Source organism: Notolepis coatsorum, assembly GCF_963971535.1.
Source record: "Notolepis coatsorum genome assembly, chromosome: 1".
NCBI classification, from domain to species: domain Eukaryota; kingdom Metazoa; phylum Chordata; class Actinopteri; order Aulopiformes; family Paralepididae; genus Notolepis; species Notolepis coatsorum.
The window spans coordinates 194282725-194299463 of record NC_140165.1 but is presented as its reverse complement, the minus strand read 5'-3'; the positions used below and the strand labels follow the sequence as shown (position 1 = coordinate 194299463).

The following is a 16739-nucleotide window of genomic DNA, read 5'->3' as shown; positions in this document are numbered from 1 at the left end:
TTTCTTGTTCGAATGCATTTATTTCTATAAAATTTGTAAGCTGTAAAAGATAAGCTAAAACGAGTACAAAGCCACTTATTCTGAGATGATAATTCATGTATCTGGATAACCAATGCACGGATTTTGTCGAGACAGGTAGCGTGGCCGGTTAGCCCATCCAAAGCGCCCGACGTTGTGACTAGTTGTGTTCAGCGGGACTATAGCGATCAAGTATATATGCATATTATCTTTTTCGTTGTTCGCTAAATGTTTTGTCTATCTGTCTGTAATCTATGTGGTTAGCGCGCGGCATGGCCATAATGTTTTTAGTGTAAGAAAAGTATCCAAAATCCCACCTGTATCTAACCCATCGTGTAGGTTTAGCTGGTACATTACTTCCCGAGGTACAGCGAAAATGTCCTGTGTAACTGTTTTGGTTAATTCAGAAATATATAGACTATAGTATAGAGAGTTGCTCTCCTCAATTGTGCCTGGCTGGGAGCGAACCAAGACTGCAGTGTGTACGCAAACCAGAGGGGGGAGAGGGAGGGGGGGAGTTTGCACTCAAGGACGGAGCGAGGATGGAGCGGAGCAACCGTTCCTAATGAGAAGACACCCATAGACAGAGATAGAGACAAAGAGAGAGAGACACACACACAGACAGAGAGAGATAGAATGAGAGAAAGAGACACACACAGAGACAGATATAGACACAGAGAGAGAGACACACACAGACAGAGAGAGAGATAGAGTGAGAGAGAGACACAGACCGCCACAATACCATACAGACCACCACAATAGCAGACAGGCCACCACAATAGCAGACAGACCACCACAATAGCAGACAGACCACCACAATACCATACAGACCGCCACAATACCATACAGACCGCCACAATACCATACAGACCACCACAATGTCAGAGAGACCACCGCAATATCAGACAGACCACCACAACATAAGACAGACCACCAAAATGTATATTTCTCACTTCATGTGTAGTTTGACCAACTGCCAACTTCTCACAGAATGTTTAGAATCTTTCCTCTAGCAAGGCAGCAAGGCAGCAGGTAACCATGGTAACCACTCCCCAACATTCCATGCAGGGCAAAGACACACAACACACTCAAACCTACAACAAACTGACTGGATCTGCTTTCATTTTGCAAAAGGTAATGAATCTGTAAAACATGCCAAAACAAATATGTACCTTTGACTCAGAATTGTCCATTTTATTGAAATCTGCACAGCAGTAGTTTGTTTAAACTTCAGAAGTACGATATTTACTCATAACCATAAATATTTGCTGTTCTTTATAAGAATATCAAGATATGGTGATACACAATTCTGTTGTCTAAATTGATAATAACAAGTAAATATTCTCACAAAATATTATCTAAAATATATGAGGGAAGGGAATGTCATTTGCCGTTTCGGTTTTATGTCACACTTTACATGGCCGTGCGGTTCAATGAGATGAACATCAATGACCCGTCATCAAAGTAAACGTGTTTTAGTAAAAGTTTTTAAAAAAAATCTATTTGTGCAAGACATACAGAAATTTTTTATTGCGTTTCCCCATTCCCACAGGGTATATATAAAAAAGATATAGACAATATAAACACAAAAGTAAACATATAGGATACAATATACAGGACTGCAAGATATGTACAATTAGCGTTAGTGCAAATATTTTCAAGCAGCAGTAGTACTTAGTCAAATAAAGTGTGTGTGTGTGTGTGTGTGTGTGTGTGTGTGTGTGTGTGTGTGTGTGTGTGTGTGTGTGTGTGTGTGTGTGTGTGACGTGTGTGTTTGTGTGTGTGTGTGTGTGTGTGTGTGTGTGTGTGTGTGTGTGTGTGTGTGTGTGTGTGTGTGTGACGTGTGTGACGTGTGTGTTTGTGTGTGTGTTCAGCCTGATGGATGAAGCTGTCACATACAAGTAAGGGATAATGTATAGCTACGAGGTCATTGTCGCAAAATAATTGACCGACACGTAGTTTAAAATACCGAGCCGCTTCGGCGAGGTGTTTTAAACGTCAGTGAAGGTCAATTATTTTGCGACAATGACCGAGTAAAGCTATACATTATCCCGCTTATTACATGGCTAACTTACTAACAATATACCTAATTCATTTGACAAATCGCAGTTGTTCTGTGGCTCTGTCAGCCCAAATAAAGTGATTATTATTATCGCGGGCAGCCTCTGTTCTGGCTCCGCTGTCCTGTAATCTACACACACTCCGCTGTCAGTGCAGCCGCGGCAGGTGTGTGTGATTTGCATGTGTGTGATTTTACATTATCCCGCTTATTACATGGCTAACTTACTAACAATATACCTAATTCATTTTACATCGACTCGCAACACTGGTTCTGGCTGCGTTCTGGCTCCGCTCGTCGCTCCGCCCCCTGTCATCGCCGGCAGCAGAACACCGGCAGTGTCTAATTGCACTGAAACAGTGTGTGTCAGTGGGCTTGATTGCGAACAGCTGCGCACTGACTGCGGTCATTATTGTCCCACAGCGGTCATTATTGAAAAATAATTACCGCTGTCGGGGGGCTATTGACCAATCACAAGCAAGCATTTCGGCGAATGTGAAAACGCCATGTAATAAGAGTAGATAATAGATATCACCATATATTTTAATATAGAGAAAGGATCTGTGTGATTATAGTGATATTGATGTCTAGTCTCTCAGGTCATATAACACAACTCTGTGATTAAGTAAGGGATAATGTATAGCTACGAGGTCATTGTCGCAAAATAATTGACCGACACGTAGTTTAAAATACCGAGCCGCTTCGGCGAGGTGTTTTAAACGTCAGTGAAGGTCAATTATTTTGCGACAATGACCAGGCTGAGCCCGAACGTTCAAACGTTCGATCGTTACGTTGACATTCGGACTTTAATTAATAGGTTTGAACGTTCGGTGAAAAAAAAAAAAAGCAGCAGGCGCGCGACGTTGAGGCGATGTGAAGCGGCGCGTCCCCCGAGTGCGCTCGGCTCTACCAGTGTGGTCTCTGCCGGGCTGTAGCTGGATACTATTGTCTCAACCAATGCAATAGAACCATTTTGATTGACAGGCGATTCTGCCAATTACGTCACACCGCTTGCACCCGCCTCTGCTGTTACCACCAATCGGCCAAATCGACCACCAATTTTTGTACTTCCGGCAATACATTTATCTGCTTGCGAGACCGAGAAGCACAACAGAGTGAACAGACTCCGTAGCTCCCCGCTGAGGAAGGATCATTAATGAATACCAGCCTTTTTCGGCCACGGAGCGCGAGCTTCATGGCGGGAGGTGGTTGCGTTGTAAACAACTCTGGCCGAGGGCGGACGGGCGGCAGGCGTGTTGGGAGCCCGGCGGCACCCCGCCGGTGTCTCTCTGTCGTCCCCCGTTCCGAGGTAGACGGTGGAAGGAGCCGAGGCGCGCGCCTCTCTCCTTCTCGTCGACCAAGAGTGAATACCTGTTATTGAACGTGTAACACTAACTATATAACGTACTTAATGCCACAAAACGAATGCATTTGTTTATCTAGCCCCTTACGTGACTGCGGTGTGCAAGGGCTATTGTTTATCATAAGTAGGAACTTTATGCAGTACTCAGTAGCTTGTTTATTTTCTTCTGAGTGCTTTGTTTAATTACATGTTTACATGAACAGCCACCACTGTAAACAACATGTTTTTTCACCAATAGATTATGCAATGCCGCCCTCCGTAGGATCTATAATAATAAAAAAAAAAAAATGATATAAAAAATTTTTTATATACATTTTTTTTTAATTAAGAAAATTACAAAAAACGAACGTTCGAACGTTCGTTCGATAAACCCTGGCGAACGTTCGAACCCTAAAAACAGGGTTCGGGCTCAGCCTTATGACCGAGTAAAGCTATACATTATCCCGCTTATTACATGGCTAACTTACTAACAATATACCTAATTCATTTGACAAATCGCAGTTGTTCTGTGGCTCTGTCAGCCCAAATAAAGTGATTATTATTATCGCGGGCAGCCTCTGTTCTGGCTCCGCTGTAATCTACACACACTCCGCTGTCAGTGCAGCCGCGGCAGGTGTGTCTGATTTGCTGCACTGATGTGGGCTTGATTGCGAACAGCTGCGCACATCGGTCATTATTGTCACACAGCGGTCATTATTGAAAAATAATGACCGCTGTCGGGGGGCTATTGACCAATCACAAGCAAGCATTTCGGCGAATGTGAAAACGCCATGTAATAAATTAATATAGTGATATTGATGTCTAGTCTCTAGTCATATACACAACTCAGTGATTATAGTGATATTTATGTCTAGTCTCTAGTCCAGTGGTCACCAACCCGTCGATCTTGATAGACTGGTCGATCTTTGAGACCTTCCCTGTAGATCTTTCCCTGGAGAAAAAAAATGTATCTTTCCCTGAGAGTCCACATTACAGTTCTACTTTTGTTTTGATGTGAAAAGTGATGCTGCATAAGATTACTGCACTTAGCACTGACTGAGAAAGTACATATTACAGTTCTACTTTGACAAACATATTACAATTAGCATTTTCTAATGTTAATAATTAGTGATGCACCGATGTGAAAATTGTGGCCGATACCGATAACCGATATTAATATTGCTGTTCTGGCCGATACCGATATTTACCGATGTCGATATCTCTGTATAGAAAACACTTTTTTATGATAATCAAATAAAGAGCTATTTTCCAAAACGCATAATTTTTTTTACTTTTGTAACTTATTTTCAGAAATGACTGATATTTTGAAACTATTTAAGGCCAAAACATGTAAAAAGAAGAAAAAAAATATAATAAAAAAATAAAAAAATAAATATAAAAAAAAATGTTTTTTTTTTTTTTTAATATCGGCCCTATCTTGATATCGGACCGATACCGATGTGTAAAAAAACGGCCATATCGGCCGATATTATATCGGCGGCCGATATATCGTGCATCACTAATAATATGAGAGTCCACATTACAGTTCTACTTTTGTTTTGATGTGAGAAGTGATGCTGCATAAGAGGACTGCACTTAGCACTGACTGAGAAAGTACACATTACAGTTCTAATTTATAAAATGCTAATTGTAAATATGTTTGGCAATGTTAATTAATAGGAGAAGGTAGGGCTGGGCGATATGGAAAAAAATCATATCGCGATAACGATATGATAATGTTATCATATTTCTCGATATCGATAATTATCGAAATTGTTATAAGTATAAAAAACCTTTTTTTTTTTTTTTTAAACAACAGATGTATGTTTATTTTGCAGCAATTCTTTGTCATTGCCGCCATCTTTAGTGTTACATCCCCTCACACTCCAGCTGGTTAAAAAGCGAAAGTAAACCGGCTTCTCTGCTGGCTGTGGCTCCAGGGGAGTTGAACAGTTCTGGCTCTGCTAGTTTATTTTTGATCTTTTGGCGCTTTTTTGGTGGACAAACCACCGCACATGTGCACCGTGACTCGTGACTGGAGTCTAGTTCTGCTAGCACACATAGCCTACTGTGTACAGACGGTTTCAAACTGTATTTTAAATTAGAAAGCAAACAAAATAAATGGACAAGAGAAAAATAGATCTCAATTTGGTCAGTATTGTCATTTGGACAAGCAAAGCCATTACTTTAAGTTGCAGGCAAGAAAGACAAGTCTGTCCACTTTAAAACTGCCCTGTTGCAGGTAAAAAAATAAAATAAAATAAAATTATATATAAAAAAAAAAAAAAATCGATTTTTTTTTATTTCGATATTCGATATCAATTATTAAAATATATCGCGATATTTATCGTTATCGTTATATCGCCCAGCCCTAGGAGAAGGTCCACATTACAGTTCTACTTTTGTTTTGATGTGAAAAGTGATGCTGCATAAGAGGACTGCACTTAGCACTGACTGAGAAAGTACATATTACAGTTCTACTTTATAAAATGCTAATTGTAAATATGTTTGGCAATGTTAATTAATAGGAGAAGGTCCACATTACAGTTCTACTTTTGTTTTGATGTGAAAAGTGATGCTGCATAAGATGACTGCACTTAGCACTGACTGAGAAAGTACACATTACAGTTCTACTTTATAAAATGCTAATTGTAAATATGTTTGTCAATGTTAATAATATGAGAAAGTCCACATTACAGTTCTACTTTTGTTTTGATGTGAAAAGTGATGCTGCATAAGATGACTGCACTTAGCACTGACTGAGAAAGTACACATTACAGTTCTACTTTATAAAATTCTAATTGTAAATATGTTTGTCAATGTTAATAATATGAGAAAGTCCACATTACAGTTCTACTTTTGTTTTGATGTGAAAAGTGATGCTGCATAAGATGACTGCACTTAGCACTGACTGAGAAAGTACACATTACAGTTCTACTTTATAAAATGCTAATTGTAAATATGTTTGTCAATGTTAATAATATGAGAAAGTCCACATTACAGTTCTACTTTTGTTTTGATGTGAAAAGTGATGCTGCATAAGATGACTGCACTTAGCACTGACTGAGAAAGTACACATTACAGTTCTACTTTATAAAATGCTAATTGTAAATATGTTTGTCAATGTTAATAATATGAGAAAGTCCACATTACAGTTCTACTTTTGTTTTGATGTGAAAAGTGATGCTGCATAAGATGACTGCACTTATCACTGATTGAGAAAGTACAGTAAAATCTGCGAGATGGCGCTGCTCCGACCGGCTGCCTTTCTGATCGCTCCGTCGAGACTGTGCTTACTTTTGTTAATTTTTTTACATGCTATACTATTTTATTTCATACTTATCTTGTCTAACACAGTCTCTGGAGCGTAACAGTAAGAAGCATTTTGTATAAAAGTATTCTGTACTTCTGTATGACAACTATTAAAGAAACTAAACTAACTAAACTATTACAGTTCTACTTTGACGTTTTAATGTTGGACCAAAGCATGCAAATAAAAGTAATTTAGTTTAAAGTACAATCTTGGCTGTCTTTTTCTCTCAACGCTTCAATAGGTAGATCTTGCCTTCACCAAAAAAAAGTGATCTTGGGCTTAAAAAGGTTGGTGACCACTGCTCTAGTCATATACACAACTCAGTGATTATAGTGATATTGATGTCTAGTCTCTCTAGTCATATACACAACTCAGTGATTATAGTGATATTGATGTCTAGTCTACTCTCTAGTCATATACACAACTCTGTGATTATAGTGATATTGATGTCTAGTCTCAGCCAGGTCATATACACAACTCTGTAATTATAGTGATATTGATGTCTGTCTAGTCTCAGCCAGGTCATATAACACAACTCAGTGATTATAGTGATATTGATGTCTAGTCTCAGCCAGGTCATATACACAACTCTGTAATTATAGTGATATTGATGTCTGTCTAGTCTCAGCCAGGTCATATAACACAACTCAGTGATTATAGTGATATTGATGTCTAGTCTACTCTCTAGTCTAGTCATATAACACAACTTAGTGATTATAGTGATATTGATGTCTAGTCTCAGCCAGGTCATATAACACAACTCAGTGATTATTAGGGATGGGTATCGTTAGGATTTTATCGATACTACTACTCTTATCGATACTGCTTAACGGTTCGGTACTTTATCGATACTCTTATCGGTTCTTTTTGATTATTTTTTGCAAGAAAAAAAGACAATTAATTAAGAACAGAATCGACATTGCTTTATTATTTATACAACTTTATAAATAAGTATTATAAATAAATATAATTTATGCAGGGAGGGGTATATTTGCAGTTGAGAGCATTGGTCATCTCCCTACAGTAAAGATTAGAAATGATTGAATTATTGTAAATTTGTGTGGAGTGGTGGGAATAGCTGCTTCAATAATAACTTATAACAACAACAACAGACAAGTTAGACAACTACTGTATGTATACAAAAAGAAACTATATACACTGAATGATTAGTTGTTACCTAAAGTCCTTGGACTCCACTGTAGAGAACGGGTGCAGGCCTTTGACAACAAACTTTGTCACAGCCCTGTGACACTCGTTCACCCTATCCTCCGTCATCCTTCCTCTAGCTGCTAGGGAGAAAGGACTTTGGGTGGTGGAGGTAGAAAGGATGTGTGGTGGCCCTGGGCTCACTGGGCTGGGACATGGTGGCTGACGCCTCAGCTTGACGATCTATAAAACGTTTTTAGATTGTAGTATTTGTAGCTAAACAATTATTTTGTTTATTAGCCTATTTGTAATAATTCGTTATTAGCCTAGGCAACTCCGTATCTTGGCTTACCGGCTGCAGTGGACGTGGATGCAGATGGACCACTGCGCGCAAGGCAGTCGAATACGGCGCATTTCTGCACGCTAATATCGTGTTTTGCCAACAAATGTTTTGATAGGTTGCTCGTATTGCCACCCTTACTGGCAAATGTTTTGTTGCACTTGTGGCAACGTGCGTTGTCGGCATTGACCCTTGTAAAGTATATCCATACTTTAGAACGCTTCGCTCTATCCGCCATCACGACTCAGTGCATGCAGACTCAGAGCCGTCTGTGTCTGTGTGCAGCGCGCTTCAGCACGGAGACAGCACTTTCATTAAGGAGTACCCGTATGTAGAAGAAGTACCCGTATGTAGCACTAGCGAGCGACTCGCGAGGAGTGTGTGTAATAATGACTTGCTGCGGCTCGCTTCTCGTGCAGAGACAGAGAGAGGATCGTTCGCAACTTTTAAATAATAATAATAATAATAATAATAATTTCTCTAGAGTATCGATAGCAGTACCGAGGACGTCGGAGCTTATAAATACTCCGGTATTTTCTAATATAGTACCGGTTCCCGTTCAAAACCGGGGTCCGGGGGGCATCCCTAGTGATTATAGTGATATTGATGTCTAGTCTACTCTCTAGTCTAGTCATATACACAACTCAGTGATTATAGTGATATTGATGTCTAGTCTACTCTCTAGTCTAGTCATATAACACAACTCAGTGATTATAGTGATATTGATGTCTAGTCTACTCTCTAGTCTAGTCATATAACACAACTCAGTGATTATAGTGATATTGATGTCTAGTCTCAGCCAGGTCATATAACACAACTCAGTGATTATAGTGATATTGATTGACTCTGTGATTCACACTGCAGATTCACCTAATTTTATAAACACAATAAACTAATTAAAAATGCAAGACCTTCCTATATGCATAAGTAAACCTCTACTGTTTTCTATTTTAGTAGGTGTCAAAAAAGCTTGCGTGCACACAGACACACACACAATTCCTCAAAGCACCCCTCCCTCCACAGATCACTCTTTACAAGAAAATACACGGTTAATACTGATCCTGTACCACAAACAACACAGTACATTACTACTGTACATCCAAGTGATGTTATAGTACATATTACTACTGTACATCCAAGTGATGTTATAGTACATATTACTACTGCACATCTAGGTGATGTTATAGTACATATACATTGCACATCTAGGTGTTGTTATAGTACTTACTTAGTACTACTAGGTAATGTTTTAGTACGTATACTATTGTACATCTAGGTGATGTTATAGTACTTATACTACTGTACATCTAGGTGATGTTATAGTAAAACAATTCCTTCCTGATTCATTCAAATGCAAATGAAAGAGAAAAACACAGAGAGAATGTTGCAGACGACACACCCACACAGCAGACTTCAAATTACAGCAAACACGCCAAAAACATAGCATGAGCACACAGTCTGGTGTATAGTGACTCACCACTCTGGGCGTGGTCCTCGGTGGAGCTGTGCTGGATGCAGTTGGAGGATCCTCGCAGCTCTTGCCCTGTAGACTGGTTTGGCTAATTGCTCTAGGGGTGGCATGGGTCTGACCGGTCCTGTCTGATCCTGGTACTGCCCCCCCTGCTGCTGCCTCTACCCCCCCACCCTCAGCCTCCCCCCCAGGGGTGTTCAGAGCCAAGATGTACCTCTTAGTCACATCCTCCAGAGAGGGGGCCTCCTCTCCGGCAGGCTTACCCTGGACAGAGGGCTCTGGGTGGCCCCCCTTCAGGGTCTGGGGAGGTGGGGAGATGGGGATGAAAGTAGAAGGTCCGCTGGTGTGGCGGACGTGCTTGGGTCTGGGTCTGGATTTAGAGGAGAAGTGGGGAGGGGGGAGGGGAGGGGTGAGGTCCAGGTCTAGAGGTTCTGGGGGGGTGTCAGTAGCAGAAACCTTGGACGGTCGGTTCGGACGTTTCCTTGATGTTCGCCGGCCCATTCGAGGGGACAAGACCTCGGCTAGCTTGGGGTCAAAGTTGAACTTTTCTCCTCTTTCCACCTCCTCTCTCCCTCCCCCTGTGTCTATTTCATCACCATCATCATCATCACAGGCATTACCAGAGGGAAAGGTGCACTCCGACTGGGAGCGAGGCTTCCTACTTTCATGGTTTCCATGGCGATAATGATGAGGTCCTGGCTCCCACAATTCCTCTCTCTGCTCAGTCAGGATTGGCTCACTGCTGGAGGGTGGGATGAGCGCGGGCTGATCAAGCTCATTGATTGGTTCATTGTTTGAGTGACCTTTGAACTCAGGGTTGTTTTGGGAGAGTAAAGGGGCATCGCTACGGCGACTGGGGTCGCTGAATGACTTCTTCTTTGGAGCTTTCCCATTGCCGTGGTCATCTGCCATCAGCCTATCCATGGCCCCCGGCTCAGCAACGATACTCCTGATCACACCGCTGTAGTCACTGATTCTGTCGTCACGGAGACCGCCGTCACTGCACACAGACAGATCACTGGCGGCGCTGCCGGTGCATTCCAATAGGTCGGCTGCAGAGGAGGACTCTGGGACTCCTCCTCCTCCTTTGGCTGAGAGGGAGAGAGCCCCGAGGAGGTTACTGTCCATGGAGGACAAGCTGTTGTTCCCCTCCTCCGTCACCGAGCAGCGGCGCTGAGGCATGGGGTCGCTGAGTGAGCGGTACACGGTGGAGTCCCCGGCGCTCCCATTAGCCGTCGACTCCCCGGTGCTGCCGTTACTGGAGTCAGAGCTAGCGGCGTTACCGGCTGAGAACTTACGACGCCTCCGGGTTGCACTGGGGGTGGGGGGGGCTTCCAGCCCTCCTGCCGCTGTGGTGCCCTGGGATACCTTACCATCAGTTACCCCAGTAGTACCACCACTGTTGTTGTTGATGATGTCACCATTGTCTGTCACCATGACAACTCTATCCCCCTCTGCCCTCAGGGTGGGGAGGGTGGAAGGGGAAGGCGTGGTCACATCTGGGTCCTTCTCCTGAGTTGTCAAGCTACTTGACCTGCTCTCTCTCTTCTCTCTCCTGTCTTCCTTCTTCCCCTCTTCCTGATGGAGGGCAGACTGCCTCCAGGCGGTGACAGGCAGCCCCAGCAGGTCCTTGGCTACCAGTGGCCCCACAAACAACCTTTCTGTGGGTTCAGAGGGACCCGTCTCTGGCTCTGTGACGATCCCCTCATCCGTCAGACTGGACTCATGTCCTGACAGCTCGTCTACAGAACGGTCATAAAATATGTTCTCGTCTGAATCACCCTTCACTAACACTTTCTCTCTTTCCTTCTCCCCATCCTCCTCCCTGCTCTCTTGTTCCCTCCCCTTCTTCTTCCCCTCCTCCCTGGTCTCTCTCTCCTCCTCAGTGCCAGCAGCCTCTCTGTCTCTCCTCCTCTCTCCTTCAACATTCCCCTCCTCCTTCTTGTTCTCCTCTCTCTTTTGTATCACTTGAAAACGGTCTTTCTCTGTACTGTCCTCTTTTCCTAACACATCATCATCATCCTCATCCTCTCTAGCGCTCATCTGACAGATATCATGAATGACCTGCCTGGCTTCCTGTACGTACCTGTCCTGCAGTGGAGTTGGCATTACTTCTTCCTTCTCATCATCATCATACCCATAATCCCCTGTTCTTCCCCTGAAGTCCCCACCATCGCTCTGGACTTCCCTGTCTGCCACCCCCTCTCCATCCCTCCCTCTGTCCCTCCCTGCATCCTCCTCCAGGTCCAGCTGTTGTTCTGAGGAGCTCCTGCCTGTCGAGTACTGTGGTGCCATTGTGGTCTGCTTGTCAGAGTAGGTAAAGGATTTGGCGCGGCGGAGGGTGGCGGTCAGGTCCTTGAGCGAGGGGCGGTGTCCTCCTCCCTGACACCTCTGACCTCCCATCCTGTACACTGTTGACCCCTCTGTGACCCCTGGCCTCTCCCCGCTGGCTTTGCGCACCCTGAGTTCTGATAGGTCCGTTTTCAGGAAGCTGAGGAGCGTCATGGTCTCTGAAGCGATGTCCGGATTGGACATGGAGATCCTGTTCCGGTCTTTACCGCCTGCTCCGCCCCCATCCAGAGGTCTCCTCTGCACCTTGACCTCCTTGCCCCCAGCCTCCCCGGGGCACAGTGAGGGAGAACGGGAGATCATCGGAACAATCTGTGAGCACACCCTGATGGGAGTGCGGGAAAAGTTATCTCCATGTCCGAAGCTGGGGGAGCGATACATGGTGACGTTCCCATGGTAGGTTTTACTCAGCATGGAGGAGGAGGCACTAGGGCTGAGTGTAGAGGCTCTGTGAACACACCCCCCAGTGTGGCTGACCTGCTCATCCTCTTTAAGAGTCTCTGTACTGGAGTACCGACTGCTGCACCGTGACTCACCGGGGCTGGAAACAAAAGCCGGGATGTTGACCTTTGACACCCTGGATACCCCGGGAAGCGGCTTGGCGCTCGTAGAGTTCCGGTCCCACTGTGGCACCAACGCTGCCAACGTGGATCGAGTTCTGGAGTTTTCGACACTAGGTTCTCTTGTTGAGTGGAATATTCCAGAGAATTCTCCTCCTTTGTTGAGCTGGTGGTGTCTCTCCAGGGGCTCCATCGTCACGGCGGTGTCACTGTCACTGTCGCCCCATTCCCCATCGTTGTAGTCGTCATGGGCAACCCCGGCAACCTTCTTCTTCCTCCTCAGAGAGCGCCGTCGCACTGTGTCTCTGCCCAGGGGTCCTAGAGAGGCAGGGCTGTCCTCCTCGCTGCCTGAAGACCTGAGCGCCGCTCTCCCACCACACCAGCCATTCTTACTGCGTGAGAAGTAGCCTCCTCCGCGCTCAGTCACTCCTCGCTCTCCTCCTCCTCTCCAGCCCACTCCACCTCCTCTTCTCCCTCCCCTGGTGAGGTCCTCCTCTTCGTCCCCGGAGCTGAACCTCCAGCGGGAGGCGAGAGGAGCGGCTGTCCTGAGCGGGGCTCCTCGGGCAGAGGAGGGTGCAGGAGTAGAGGAGAAGGCACTGGTTTTATCTGGAGCTGGAGCAGTGGAGGAGGAGGGGGCTACTGCTCTGGAGGAGCTATGTGAGGAATGTAAACTATCCCTGGGTAAACCAGCCTCCCGTCTCTCCCTCTGGAGAGAGAAGGAGGGGGAGCAGCTCTGAGGAGGAGAGGCAGGAGGTCGGAAGTCAGAGTTCTGGAGGGTGGGGTTAGGGCTGTGGGCCCTGGGACAGCGACTATGGCTACTTCTAGACTCAGTGATATTACTAGTTGTACTGCTGGACTGTACTGTGATATTAGCAGGGTTTTGTATACCCGCTTTAGAATACAGGTCCTGGTGGTATCTCCGCCCTCTGGTCTCTCTGCCGTGGCTGCTCTCTGACCTCGGGGCCGTAGCCGTGTGTGTGTCTGCTAGGGAGAGGTTGGTGTCACTCCTATCCCACGGAAAAGCGCTCTCCTTTGAGCTTAGCTGGCTACTAGACGCTTTTAATTCCTCTTCAGAAGAGGACCTGTGCTGCTCTCTCTCTCCGAACAGTTGTCGGATCTTTGTGACACTGGGCCAGTAGTCAGAGTGCACAGGAATAATGTCGCTGTGGTGTGTTGTGCTCCGGTTGGACTTAGCGGTTGGAGGGGCCCCCCCGTTGGACAAAACATCCTCCTCCTCCTTGGTGGTCAAAGTCTCTCTGCAGTTAGCAGCGTCAGGAGATGAGCCATCGATCTGACAATAACCCCTCTTCCCAGAACTACTGCTGCTGGTGCCCGATAAACGAGTACAGATCCATCCGTCTTGATTGTTGGGACATGCTGGATGCTCACCTGTAAGATGAATATTTATGTTTATTTGTTTATATATATAATTAAAAATAAGGTAATTATTCAATGTATAGAATATATCATATTCACTTGTTTAATTATTATAGAGAACTTGATGTATGTGTTTCTGTTTTCTGTTTGGTTGTTATTGTTTTGTTACATGTGAGAAGTAAAATAAAATAAAAATCTATTCAATGTTTGACCGTACTTCTTGGTATGAGACCTCGAGAAACAGACCGTGTGGCAGAGTAAAACGTTGCTCTCTTACCTTTAGTTGGAGACTCCGCTGTATCGCCCTCGATGCTCTGTAGATATTCCTCCTGGAGTGATGTCCTGCAGGACGAGCAGTCCGTCCTGGTGGCGGTGTCCCGGCCGGGCAGAGTGCTGCTCCTCTCGGCTACTTCTAGACCCGCAGCTCCGTGTGTCCGAACGCCGCCTGAGCTGCCGAACCTCTCCGTGAGCTGCCGAATGGAGGGAGAAATAGAGGAGAGAGGGGTGGAGGAGCCTCTCTTTGGGTCTGCGGTGGTGGTGGTAGAGATTTTGGAAACTTTCCTTGACACACTAGCATTACGCGTCGCGCAGGGCTGCGGTGTCTCCGGAGGGGGAAGGGCGCCGCCGCACGTCTCCGCCGCTTCTTCTGACTTGTTGCGTTGATCTTTGTTTGCGCTCCAAGACTCCAACTTTTTAAAAGAGACGCTGCGACACAAGACCGCGTTCTTCTTCCCCCGCTGTCTTTCTGCCATTGTTCATGTCTCTTTCTTTTAGAATCCATACACCCTTTTATGTAATTGAAATACGAGTCAAGCAACCTTTTCTTCTGCGGTGCATTTTCTCCCCGCAGTCCACGAATTCACAACAACAACACCACCACACTTCACGTCTTAATTTACAGGCGAACTTTCTCTTCTGCAGTGGAAACGCGGTTTAAGCCAATATATACAAACAGTTTACACCTCAACGAACAGATTAAAGAGTAACTCGGTGTTGCAACCGCCCTGTAATCAAACCTTGCATACTGTCCTCCCCCCGAATCGCATCCATGCACGAAGGAAAGTGGATCAAAGTTTGCCCAGACTTTCCCAGTACCAGCCTATTCTTGGTGCCAGTCTTATTTCTCAGCGTCCATCTGTGTGTCCTGGGCCCGAAGCACCACACAGTGTAGTCCCTGTTCGGTTTTGGAATTCCTTATTTTGACCATAATTGAGTTTTCCGTGACTTATGTTTTTTTGCATTCTAATGCGTGAGATAGGGCAGAGGTGGGCGGGACTTACTGGGGGTATAGGGGCTGTCATGGACCCTCGGGGATACAGAGGAAAAGCCTCTCCTTTTTGATGGGAGAAGGCAGATATTGTGGACAAACCGAAGATAATTATAGCTCTCAGGCCGTAACCCTCTCTCCCAGAGAGACTCAACTCAACTGCTCTGCTCGGTTCACATTTGTTCTGCTGTGATTTCCACTTGGCTAAGTATCACTAGTGAGTTTCAGGAATTGTGAAAAGGCTGACTAACGTTGGCTGTGGTGTTGTTAAATTACTGTGTCAACATAAAAAAAAAAAAAACGAAAAAGGTTTTCACTCGTGCACAATGACCCCACTGTGGCGCTTCCCATGCTTGTCTGGTTAACTGGGGCTTTGTTCCAGGGGGGAGAGTAGGCTTGTCCACTGGAAGTGATGGAATGTTGACTGCAGCGCCCCCCACAGACCAAGTGGTGGAAGTATAGAAGTTAGGGCATGAAAATAACAACCGGGCATAGCCAGAATTATACAAGCTAGTTAATTCTCAACAGCTAAAGTACATTTAAATGTTTTACATTTGGTCATTTACCTGACGCTTTTATCCAAAGTGAAGGGAAGGGTGAATGAATGAACATTTTATTTAACAGATTGCAGAATGGGTACAATACAGTACGGCTCAATACACACAATTGTTAAGGGGATGCAGACCAGAGAAAGACTTTCGTCTTGTTTACATCAGGGTCCCCCATTTTCAATTCATAATGACATTTATGACACACAACATACAGATATACAGTACTGTTACATTTGTGACATACAAGATATGCAAATATACAGTACTGTTAAACAGAGATCCTAACAGAAAATATATACATACAAGGGGGAGGAAACTGTACAGCTTGAAACATGCTCCTACACAGAGCTGCCTGTACGTCACACAGCCTGAAACACGCTCCTACACAGAGCTGCCTCTATGCCTGTACGCAGGGCCGCCTGGGAGAAATGCGAGGCCCTGTGCGAGATTTAACGCGAGGCCCCCCCCCCCCCCCCCCCCCCCCCAAAAGGTTAAAAAAAAATATATATATATATATATATTTTTTTTTATACAGTCAACATATTCTTAAATAATAGCGCTGCCCGAGGCGGGGCATGATACAGTCAACATATAGCAAAAGAGAGAGCGAGAGAGAGCTCCCGTTCTACAGTCAATATACAGTGTACAGAGAGAGAGAGAGAGAGACACATTGGAAAGAAATTGAAATGCTATTTGGCCCTAAACAGAGAGTACACAGTGGCAGAATACCTGAGCACTGTGACTGAAGATCCTTGAGCACAGCCTAGCCATCGAGAAAGGCCGCCATAGGCAGACTGTGTGTGTTAGAAAGAGAGAGAGAGAGAGAGAGAGAGAGAACATGTGTGTTTGTCATGTGTGTGTGTGTTAGAGAGAGACTAGAGCATGTATGAGAGATTCAAAAGGACAAAGATCAACACTTAAATCCAAGAGAGAGAGAGAGAGAGAG

At 44.8% G+C, this 16739-nt stretch overlaps 1 protein-coding gene across 1 annotated transcript in view; it reads right to left on the bottom strand.

Annotated features, from left to right (window-relative positions):
- Positions 1–15167, bottom strand: part of LOC311223818 (uncharacterized protein) — a gene marked incomplete at its 3' end in the record, with an annotated part of 210598 nt that extends 195431 nt beyond the window's left edge. The window contains exons 1-3 of the mRNA XM_084308583.1: positions 14253–15167; positions 11681–13987; positions 9696–11431 (exon numbers count right to left, since the gene is read on the bottom strand). Of these exons, the coding sequence (XP_084164709.1) occupies positions 9696–11431; positions 11681–13987; positions 14253–14727 (4518 nt within the window). The 5' untranslated portion in view covers positions 14728–15167. The remainder of the gene's footprint in view (positions 1–9695; positions 11432–11680; positions 13988–14252) is intronic.
- Between the last annotated feature and the right edge of the window lie 1572 nt (positions 15168–16739).